At 37.2% G+C, this 12,684-nt stretch overlaps 1 protein-coding gene across 3 annotated transcripts in view; it reads right to left on the bottom strand.

Annotated features, from left to right (window-relative positions):
- Positions 1–12,684, bottom strand: part of Unr (cold shock domain-containing Unr) — a 287,182-nt gene that overhangs the window by 231,174 nt on the left and 43,324 nt on the right. For 2 of the 3 annotated variants that reach the window (XM_067156402.2, XM_067156409.2), the window contains exon 5: positions 85–295. In XM_067156402.2, coding sequence (XP_067012503.2) covers positions 85–295 — 211 coding nt within the window. The remainder of the gene's footprint in view (positions 1–84; positions 296–12,684) is intronic. The other variant, XM_067156419.2, reaches the window with a different exon arrangement.

Raw genomic sequence — 12,684 nt, 5'->3', positions numbered from 1 at the left:
TTGTTAACAGGAAGAACATGATTAATTTGCACTAAAAATAAGAGAATTGGTTTTACTGTATACTAAAAATGAATAATTACTTACATTTCTGGTCTGGATAGTGAATTCAACATCGTCCCCTAGCCGGAGCTCTTCTTTCCCCTTTGCAGCAGAGAAGTGGAAGAATATTTCTTTGACAACATCAGCTCGCTCGATGAAGCCAAAACTCTCCTTCATAGAGCAGACAACTCCTTGGTACTTGACTGGATGAGCAGGATTCTCCAGGCGAATGTGGCACGCTCCCAAGTTACCACTGCTACACAAATAAAGGGGAAAAACATGGAGAGCAATCACAAATGAATAACCTAATAGCTGCTGTAGCTGGGAATCCCTTTAAAGTAGCAACAATCTAATTCTGAAACATCAGGGCTAAATGTAGCTTTAAAAATGTACATTGCACTATATCTAATTATGTCATGGTAATTTTATATTTATGAAAGATGCAAGGTTGGATAAGGAGATCAGCAGTTGGGTACAAGTGGGAAATAAGTTCTACCAGAATGTAAGGAACATCATGTGGAACAGAGAAGTTCCTATGAAATGCAAAGAGAATGTACAAGTTGTACTCATCATCATCATCATCATCATCATCATTTAAATTTCCCCCTTCGAGATCCTGCCAGGTCGGGGTGTTGATAGCATTTATCCACCGTTCCCTCTCTTTCCACCACTCCCTTCACTATCACATTCACTTACTTCTGATCCACTATCTAATACACTTTCAGCCTGTCATATCGACTGCCCCAAGCCATAAAAATCAAAAGGTACATGAACAAAGGAAATGTTACTGCTATAGCTAAGACTTAAAGAAAACAAAAGATAACAGTAAGGGCAAAGACAAATATGAGGGTAATACAGCCACATTCCTTAGCTATTCATAGAACCTTTAATATAGAAGGCACTAATCCGCCAGATGGCTGTGACGGTTAAGATATCAAGTCTATATGGTCTGGCACCGTGATTCGCCAGTTTGAGTCCTGTTGTTCAACACAATGTCGATACAAGCCACTTAAATCTAAATGGCATGTAGAACCATGAAACTAGTAAAACTAGGATATAATAATAATGTTATTGTTTTTATGTCCCACTAACTCCGTTGATGGTTTTTGCAGACGCCAAGGCGCCAGAATTTTGTCCCGCAGAAGTTCTGTTACATGCCAATAAATCTACCGACACAAGGCTGATGTATTCGAGCACCTTCGAATACAACCGAACTGAGCCAGGATCGAACCTGCCAAGCAGGGGGCAGAAGGCCAACACTTCAACCGTCTGAGCCAGTCCGCCCGGCAAAACCAGGACATGTTTCAACCCTTTATGGGCCATCTTTAGTTAGTATAAATATAATTAAAGACATCTTAAAATTTCCAGAGTGAAATATGTGGACAAATAAACATGATTAATGGAAAGGTTTAGTGTTACCACATTAAAAGTCTTTTTAAATACATCCTGCATTGTTGACCATTGTATAGGTCTATCTTAGTAAGAGTCCAATGCTAATTATACAACATGTCTGGCTGAGAAATTATCTCTTGTGTTATTTGTTGGATCTCCTGTCATACAGAGTATATGGCATTCCGTGGGCATCAGTGTGGAACATAAGTATGAAGTTTGTACACAGAGACGCTATTTCTCTTCTATGAATACCTGTATAATCCAAAGGGAAATGAGAATGATAAAACATTGTGCTATCATTGGACTATATTATTAAGAAGAAAGAAAGGTTCGCCGAAATGGGCATCAGATTATAAACTAGGTTTTACAATACTGTAGTCAATAAAATACCAATATAAATGGTCTATTATTGGACATTATTCCCCATCGGAATCAACATCTCTATCATACTGTAGTCGCTCGGCGATCTTGTTCTCGATGTATAATATAACTATTTATAATAGTTTATTTAAATCTGCCTTGATCAATACACTCATTAAATGAAAGAAACATTATTAATTAAACCATACATGTTTCGGGAAATCTCAACCATTCCCTTCATCAGTGGTTAGATCAAAGAATAACACAATATGACACAATCTTTTGTTTTACAATTTGAAGGAGTATTGTGTCCCAATACATCATATCAAAGAGTAAAGAGAACTTATGAAATATTATAAAAATGATCAATACATACAATTTTGGTTGAACTGAATGAGAACACTATATAAATTTAGGATCTTCAAGTTTTTCTTCTTTTCTTCTTCTTTTTGTTCCTTAAGGGGACTTGGGACACATTTTTTTCGGTAAATGGATGAAATTGTCGGAATTTGAATTCTGGCATAAATAAATTATATTAACCTTGCTCTACATAATAAAAGTGGTTTTGTGCCGCTGTGACTATTTTTGACGTAGTTACGGCCGTTTTTAAGTGGCTCTGCACAGTCATTTGATTCTCCATCACGCCCCCTTTTCTCTGTACGCTCGGCTATCCGTGTCCCTTCTGTTACCATTAATTCCCTCTTTTCAGTAGCATTGAGATGACACAATTTTTGAATATTGGAATATATACTGCCATCTGTTGGCTATGTTATGAACTACTTCAACCTATAATTTAGTCAACATAAAACTTTATATTTTAGAACATGTTTATAATTATATCCATTCTAGTGACATGTTTGACTTGAAAAATTCTATGTGTTTTTAGAAGTAGTATTTTAATATGTTTGAGAGTTGTAACCAAATGCATATATTTAATAAGTTAGTACCGAGCTTGATAGCTGCAGTCGCTTAAGTGCGGCCAGTATCCAGTATTCGGGAGATAGTAGGTTCGAACCCCACTGTCGGCAGCCCTGAAAATGGTTTTCCGTGGTTTCCCATTTTCACACCAGGCAAATGCTGGGGCTGTACCTTAATTAAGGCCACGGCCGCTTCCTTCCCACTCCTAGCCCTTTCCTGTCCCATCGTCGCCGTAAGACCTATCTGTGTCGGTGCGACGTAAAACAACTAGCAAAAAAAATAATAAGTTAGTGGACAGCCTGACATCAGTAAACTTCCTTGTTTACTATTGGGTTTGTTTTGGTCAGTTTTGTGAATTGCAAGCAAGGTTGCAGGAAATTGTTAGTGAATATTATATCAAATCATGAGGAAGTAGATCCATCCAATGTAGGTAAACAAGTGCTTGACATTGCTGCATCATTTGACGGAACATGGCACAAGCGTGGCCATACATCTCTCTATGGCATTGGCATAGTGACTGACATTCTGAGTGGATTAGTTATAGATTACCATGTGTTATCTAAATTTTGTCACATGTGTGTTGTAACTGCTCATGAACTGGGTGAAGATTCTCCAGAACATAATGTATGGCTGGAAGGTCATAAAGCATGTGGGGAAATGCTCCAGAATTATGAGGGATCATCTGTAGCAGTGAAAGTATTTGCAGCTGATAATTTATGGATAAGATCAGTGGAAGAATGTGGCATGCGCTACACAACTGTGCTTTTTGATGGGGATGCCAAACCATTTCTCCACCTGTCAAATGATGCAGTATAATGACCAGATGTACAATTGAAAAAAGAAGAGTGCATTAACCATGTTGCAAAAAGGATGGGGACTGATTTGAGGAATTTGGTGAAAGAGTGGAAAGTAAAAGGAACTGCACTTGGTGGAAGGGGGCCTGGAAGTTTGAAAGAAGCAACTATTGTGAAGCTCACAAATTATTATAGGCAGGCAATATGTCCAAATATTCCCTCAGTAGATAATATGAAATCTGCAATATATGCCTCACTATACCATTACTCCTCCAGAGATGAAGATCCTAAGCATAAGAAATGCCTCTTAGGACCTGAATCATGGTGCTTCTACAACAAGAGTATCGCAACAGGACAAACCCCTCAAAACCCACAAAAAATGTCAGTTTAATTCACAACTGCAATGCTGCTGAAAATTGTGCCTGTATACCAAAGGCTGGCATCAACAGAACTTCTGTCTAGATGTTGTAGAGGGGCTACTCAAAATTCCAATGAAAGTCTTCATGCATGTATATGGAAAAAGTGCCCAAAAGAGACCTATGTGTCCTCAAAAAGACTTGGAATACCTTTTTCTAATGCAGTTTCAGAATACAACATGTGATGCAGTGCAACACAAGAAATAAAAATCGCTGTAAGGAATTATAAACTTTCACCAGTATCCACTAAACTTGCCACACAGAGATGAAAGAAGAAAATTTGACAGTCAGCGGTCAGTCACCCAACATAAGAAAACAGCCAGGAAAAGACTGAAAATCCTCAAGGTGCACAGGGAGGAAGCCAAGAAGAAGAAGGAGGGTAGGAGGTATATTGCTAGTGAATTTTAAGAGATTTGGAAAGGCCATTATGAAAATTTGTAATGGTTTTAGAACTAAAATTCATTTAACTCAAAACACCATTTTTTGTAACCTGCAGTGTTCCATGCGGGTCAAATCTAAACCTATATTTACCAAAGTTGGTGTGTAGCTTCTATGTGACCTAACAAAGAAATTGTAGGATGGATTTTGCATTCTTTTTCAATATACTCATTTTATGAGGCAAAATGTACAGAAAATTAGTGGAAAATTACATGAAATAAAATTAAAAATTTGAAACAGGAGTTAATTGATCAACATAGGGTGAATCAAAAATTCCATCCTAGAGTTTTTTATGTTATAAGGAAGAATCATTTCACAAGTTTTCAAACTCTCAGGTAAAAATCCATCCCGCAGGGAACTTTTTGAAAGTTGCCTGTTTTGCGAGTGTCATAAACACAAAGTACACCATATCTCATAAACTAATAAGGATATTCAGCTGAAATTAAGATATATTCTTTCCATAGTAGTCCTACATATTCCATAAAAATGTCATTGTAATTGCTCAAAAATTGTGGAAAATAAGAAAATGTGTCCCAAGTTCCCTTAAATGATTATATGCTAGCCTAAACAGTGGGTTATCTTCTGTACTTTTCTCATTTAAACTTGATTCAGAATTACATTTTTGTGTAAGGTAAATTTCTAAATTTTCCAAAACATTCATCAGTTTTCCCTTTTTGGTCGAATGTAATAATTTCATGTCATTGGAAATGTCTGTAAATTTATGATTCATTTCAACCATATGTTCTCCCATTGCCGAATATCTTTTATGTTTGACCGCATTAACGTGTTCTTTGTACCTTATAGCCAAACTTCTTCCGGACTGTCCTATGTATCGTTGTTTACAAGTTTGGCATGTTAATTTGTAAATTCCTGATTTATTAAATGTATATTTATTCTCTATTTTATCTGAATTGAAAATTATCTTATTAGTATTATTATCCGTTTTGTATGTGACATTGATGTTCTTTTTCCTGAAAATTTTAGCCAGTTGATAAGAGTGCTTATTTCGAAAAGTTAGAACTACGAATTTCTTTTTCTCTTTTCGCTCTTTAATTAATGTTGTTTTAGGTTCATTTTTCACTTTATTTATCATTCTATTAATAAATCTGTTGGAATATCCGTTGCTACGAGCGATTTGATGGATTATATTTATCTCTCTATTATGATTCTTCTTAGACATAGGTATGTTCATAGCTCTATTAATTAAACTGTAAAATGTTGCCTTTTTATGTTGACCTGGATGATTGGAGTCATTTCTGATAATAGTATCTGTTTGAGTAGTTTTTCTGAAAATTTGAAAATCAAAATGACCAGAATTTCTAGTAACTGTCAAATCTAAATAATTTAAAGTCCTATCATTTTCAGATTCCATCGTAAAATGCACTTGTCTATCCAAAGTATTTAAATACTGTAATATACCATCAGGTTTAATCTTTCGTTCATCGATAATAACAAATATATCATCGACGTATCTCAACCATGTAATCAATCCATCTATTTTATCCACTATTTTATTATATTCCATGTAATCCATGAATATGTTAGCTAAAATACCTGAAGCCGGCGAACCCATTGCTAGGCCTTTAGACTGTTTGTAAATTTTGTTGTCAAAAACAAAATAGTTATTTTCCAAAGTAAATTCTAGTAATGTTAAAAATTCTTCAATTTCCACCTTGCTTAATTTGCTGAGTTGCATTAAATTCTTTCTAACTATTTATTAATAGAATGATAAATAAAGTGAAAAATGAACGTAAAACAACTTTAATTAAAGAGCGAAAAGAGAAAAAGAAATTCGTAGTTCTAACTTTTCGAAATAAGCACTCTTATCAACTGGCTAAAATTTTCAGGAAAAAGAACATCAATGTCACATACAAAACGGATAATAATACTAATAAGATAATTTTCAATTCAGATAAAATAGAGAATAAATGTATATTTAATAAATCAGGAATTTACAAATTAACATGCCAAACTTGTAAACAACGATACATAGGACAGTCCGGAAGAAGTTTGGCTATAAGGTACAAAGAACACGTTAATGCGGTCAAACATAAAAGATATTCGGCAATGGGAGAACATATGGTTGAAATGAATCATAAATTTACAGACATTTCCAATGACATGAAATTATTACATTCGACCAAAAAGGGAAAACTGATGAATGTTTTGGAAAATTTAGAAATTTACCTTGCACAAAAATGTAATTCTGAATCAAGTTTAAATGAGAAAAGTACAGAAGATAACCCACTGTTTAGGCTAGCATATAATCATTTAAGGAACAAAAAGAAGAAGAAAAGAAAAACTTGAAGATCCTAAATTTGTATAGTGTTCTCATTCAGTTCAACCAAAATTGTATGTATTGATCATTTTTATAATATTTCATAAGTTCTCTTTACTCTTTGATATGATGTATTGGGACACAATACTCCTTCAAATTGTAAAACAAAAGATTGTGTCATATTGTGTTATTCTTGGATCTAACCACTGATGAAGGGAATGGTTGAGATTTCCCGAAACATGTATGGTTTAATTAATAATGTTTCTTTCATTTAATGAGTGTATTGATCAAGGCGGATTTAAATAAACTATTATAAATAGTTATATTATACATTCAGACCAGTCAATACGGACACCAAACACAATATTAACCTATCATGGTTAAGTTTATTAACAGTGATCTCGTTCTCGCTCGGCACACGATTATATATCTATCACACTTTTTACTGCACAGAAAACACAGACACGCACGCACACACCCCCCCCCCCCCTTTCATTAGGATTGTGATAGGTTTTGTTCACACAAATATTATGGTGAAAGCCATGAATTGCAAGTCGTGTTATAATATGTTTTTGCTCTTGGTTTTCTCTGGTCCAGTTCTTGTTGAGAATGGCGTCTGTGATGTAGAAATCTAGATCTATTTCTCTCCTCTTGAGTATTCTTCTTTCTAAATGCTCAATATAGCTTCTTGTGGATGGCAGTGATAGTTGTAACCTCAGATGTTCTACACAGGATTCTTTACCTGGTTCATAAAACCAGCCTTGTCGGTGCAAAATTTCCCCCTCTCCAAATATGCTTTAAAAATAGACTCTCTACACTCTCAATTCTTGCCAGGTCCTTAACCGACAAGTGTTCCCAAACTACCTGTAAGCTGTAAGTTGCTATTGGAGATATGGTTGTCTTGAATAGGGTCATTGCTGTGGCCTGGGACAGGTCCATTATATTCTTGATATTATAAATTGCTCTTATTGAAGCTACTGTTCTCTCTTGTACATGACGTCGAAATGATTTCGCTGTGGTTTGCAGGGTTATTCCTCGATACGTAAATTTATTGACCGTTTCTAGCGGTTGTCTATGCATCTCTAACCATCAAGACCCTACAGTTAGAGAACAGGTCATGGAATGAATCAATGAAGAATTTTGTTAAGGTGAGAGAAATTTTCCCAGTGATGTCCATAACAAATGATAATCCCTCAAGGAACTACTTCAGCATACAAGAGAGACAGAAAGACTAAAACAGTGAAAAAGTGGATGACCGATGAAACAATTTGATCAAATGATGGAAAAGAGGAGGCTGTGTAAAAACTGAGATGAATATCTGTATGGGTCCATGAATGCAGAAGTAAGAAGGAAGATATAATTGGCAAAGGAGAAATGGTTCACAGAAAGATGCAGAGAGACTGAAGAATTAATTTCAAAAACCAACAATATCAATAAGAAAGTCAGAGAACTTACTGGAATCACAGATGGGGAAAGGAAGTGTACTGCTTGACAAAAATAGCAACCTGATTCCTGGCATTAACCCATTCGCCTCACATTTAAATACCATAGGAGTTCACTAAGAAATCACATTTAAATACCGCTCTACGGCCGTCGTCATCACACTATTATTTAGAAAATCATACAAAACCAACCAGTAAATATTCCGTTCTGAAAATTTGCATGCATGATAAAGAAGTAATAAACTTACCAATGCCGCTACACCTTACTACAAAAAATGAATTTTCAAGGCAAAAACTTTTCTAAACTCTTTAATACCACATCAGCTAACTCACCCAACACGTTGACAGTCTCCCCCCCCCCCATTCCCACCAATTCCCCCCACACGCAATGACAGCAAGCCCATACCTCCTCCCACCCAAGCACTTCCCCCTCCTCTACGACACCATCGATAGAATACGAGAAATAAAAACCACTCAACCATCAAAAACACAACAACACCCAACACAAGCAAATAACATTCAACCGCATTAGTAACAAGACATCAACACTATCCACGTAATTTTCGAGTCCATATATTGCCCCCCCCCCCCCCCCTGCCTTTTTCAACCAACACTCCCAACACATTACAAACTCACCCCTCCACTCTACCTCCCTCCATTTCGTCAGTTCTCCTCTGCGCATGAACTCCGCCTAGGCTCCTCCCTCCCAAAGCACCCCACCCACGCTGCCAAACGCCAAACACAGGTGCCTATTACCGACTGAGCCTCCTTCATAGTCAACCAACACTCACCAACAAGTAGCTTCTCAGAGACTCATCAGATAACTTCCACTTCATACAACACAACTTTTGACAACACACTAGAATCCAGCGCACACTGGCACGAACATGGCGCGCAACTACGGCTCCTCTCCACAGACAGAAAAAGAAGATGTCTCATCCCAGCTACGACGCTCTGACTCTGTAGTAATACATTCTAATCTCTCCACTGCGGTTTATACCATAAGCAACTCCATTCTATTTCACCAGGCCAGCAGCACAAAACAATAACTTCATTCCGAGGTCCTTCATGTTTTCAATTACGGAATAATATCAATTTAAAGTCTCACTAGCATCTCACTGATGTTTTCACATAAAATTCAAAGCTACATGAAGTTAACTAAACTAAAAAGCAAAAGATTCTAACCCACAACATATTCCCAATAAATACAATTATCAACAAATAACTTCTGCCATTGTTGCCATTCAAATGCACCGTGTACTCAGTGACACCCAGTGAGTCTCAGTCCATGCTGACCAATTTCACCGCACTAACCCGAGACTTCAACCAGAGAACTTTCAATTTGATTACACATACAGAACCTCATTTGACATTCTAGAAATAAAAAATAAAACTATGGAATATTTTTCCCTGCCCCCTGTGATATAAACTAAGGTTGGGCCGCTCTGCATATTACTGATGTGTTAATGGTGCAATCGTCATCCAACGACTAAAACAACGGGACGCACTTGATGCTAGACATCTTTATACCCTTTCTCACCAAGCTGCTCTCTTGTAAATATGTATATAAGCTGTGATTTCTCAACTGTTCAATTGGAATTGCAAATTTACTGTATAGTTACCCTATCAACCTGTAATCGATCAACCAACAGCAGTAATTAATGTTACGAACATTGACGCCAGATACTTATACCTTTTCTCCCCCGACTGTTTCAATGTAAATATTTGTATAAACTTTATAATTTCCTATGATTTTCTAACGAATGCGTCAATTATTCTTCGGAACACCACTGATGGACTCTGCTAAAATACCCAGTGATTTTACGCATTGGTGCCAACTACTATGTCTATAAACTTATATTGTTTCACTGTATCACCAGTGAACAAAAATTTTTTCTTGGTTGCTTAATTTTTCCCATTGTAATGTATCTTAATGTTTATAGTTTGTTTTTTTTTTTTTTTTTGCTTGCTAGTTGCTTTACGTCGCACCGACACAGATAGGTCTTATGGCGATGATGGGACAGGAAAGGGCTAGGAGTGGGAAGGAAGTGGCTGTGGCCTTAATTAAGGTACAGCCCCAGCATTTGCCTGGTGTGAAAATGGGACACCACGGAAAACCATTTTCAGGGCTGCCGACAGTGGGGTTCGAACCTACTATCTCCTGAATACAGGATACTGGGCGCACTTAAGCGACTGCAGCTATCGAGCTCGGTAATGTTTATAGTTTAATTAGTAATCAGATACCTGATTTTTGCCTTGAGGAAGTAATTTGACTGATGATGCCCTCAATGAAGGGCAAAACATGTCTCAAATGGAATAAATAATAAATTCCTAATGTTTAAAAAAAATTTATATGGTGACACATTAAACCCTTTTAGCATCCTACATTCAGTATCTTCAATACGGACAACAACGATTTTTATCACTTGCAACGTCAGAAAGCTGCGAAGAAATTGGAGTTTTGACTACAGAGTGTGCATGTAATGCAAGCATTGAAAGAAGCAGATCATGAGACACGAATGCGTTATTTTTGATGGTTTCAGAGGTTTATTATTCAACATCCAGACATTCTCTCCACAACTTGGCTTTTACAGATGAGGCATGGTTTCATCTGCCAGATTACATCACAAAAAAACAGCAGATATTAGGCTTCTGTAAACCCCCATATCATCCGTGAAATTCCACTGCATGATGAAAAAGGTGGAGAGTGGAGCGCTTCCAGGATTGTTGGCCACATTTTCTTTGATATGAATGTAGACACTGCAGTTTATACGGGCATCTTCAATACATTTTCGAGCAGTTGGATGATGTAGAACTGACAGAAGGTTATTTCCAACAAGATAGAGCAACGCGTCATACGTCTAACTTTTCTATGCAATTTGTAACCAGCTTCTTTGATAACCGAATAATCTCTAAAAATTATCTCCCCATTCCCATCACCTGACCTAACCTCGCCAGACTTTTTCTTATGGGGGTATCTTAAAAGCAGAGTGTACAATAATAGACTGCAGAAAACTGCTGAACCCAGTGAGGCCTTTAGGCACGAAATAAGAAACACTGGCGAGGATACACTTTGCTCAACATCACAGAATATGGTGAAACGAGTACAGTTGTGCATGGATGCTGGTGGAAGGCACTTCCAACATTTGCTCAGAGGAATCTCCCAACAAAGTATTGTAACCAGTTTCTTCGTGGGTCCAGTCCTTTGAGATGACCACACCATTTCAGCATGGCTTTGAAACAGATCTCACTAAGAGAATTTTTAACATGGACAAGATAGCATATTTAGTTGTTTGTTATTTTGTCCCTCTTTGTTTTCTCAATCACATTTCTTAAGAACTTCATTCCCACTGCTTGTAGTTTGCTGATATTTCTGTTGGTTTGGATGCAGGTTTCTAGACTGTATGTGGTAACTGGTTTAAAGAAGCTCCGGCAGAGTATTAATTTCGACCTTAAGGAACTTGCTTATCTCAAATAAGTTTTGCTCACAATATGATAAAACTGCGCTCCATTCTGTACTCTACTAGTGATTTCTGCAGATGGTCGGCTATCTATTGTTACTATACTGCTAAGATAACACGAGCTGATGTACCAGTTCCAACCTTGATTCCTCTAGAGTGATATTAGTACGGATGTTCTATCGACTAACAGATAACACTGGCGTTCTGGACTTGCTTACCTTGAAACCAAATAGCCTGAATATAGCATTCCTGCCATTCAGCTTCTATTGTACTTCAGCCTCACAATAACCTTATATCACCACATCATCTGCAAATGCAAGAGCTTTTAACCTGTCAAGTGGTACATTTCTTTTGAGGAGCTACTAACACAGTGGCACATTTTCCATAAGGTACTGGGAAGTAACATATAGTGCGATACTCTTGTGTATTATAGTATTTTCATTAGGTTCAAAAGTACAGAATTCATATCAAGCTGACAAAAATGATCATAGTACGAAGGGCAAGGCGTCTAGCTCACTGAGGAATGCAACGGGAACTTACTGTGAGATACTTTTAACCCGTTCGGTGAGCAATGCGCTGAGATCCGCGGCTGCAAGTCGCTTGCTCGGTGGGAAACGCGGATATATCTGCCGATTCAAATTGTATTTTTTTTATCAGTTGCCTGCCTGCAGAGGTTTACTTCCTTTTCAGCAGCTTATTCTGGATGAGCCTGCCGAATTTTTTCAACTATGTTCTCCCAATACCAGTGTCATCCATGTGTTGCAACATAAAGAACGCAACCGAGTCCGGGCAAGAACGACCTAAGGCCTAATAGCTCCACGCTGAAGCTTTAGCTCATCGCCTAATCGTCCCTTGGATGTAATAATATTGCTGTAGAAGTGATTTCTAGAGATTATGACACTGAACAGACCTCTCTGATGACATTTTAGAACTGTGAACTGATTTATTATCCTCAGTTTTGAGTTCTTCTTTCACGACTGGAGTGTGTGTGTTTACCGCGAGTTAAACATTTTATTATCGTAAGCATCCGTAATAGTCATATTTCATGATTTCCGCCCATATTGCTGAGACCAGGGTTCTATTAAATTCTTTTACATTTTTCCGATAAAATATCTAGGACCGGGCAAGTTGGCCGTGCGCGTAGAG

This window comes from Anabrus simplex, chromosome 1 (assembly GCF_040414725.1).
Source record: "Anabrus simplex isolate iqAnaSimp1 chromosome 1, ASM4041472v1, whole genome shotgun sequence".
Taxonomy (NCBI): domain Eukaryota; kingdom Metazoa; phylum Arthropoda; class Insecta; order Orthoptera; family Tettigoniidae; genus Anabrus; species Anabrus simplex.
Note: the sequence above shows the minus strand (reverse complement) of the source record. Positions and strands in the feature narration are given on the sequence as shown.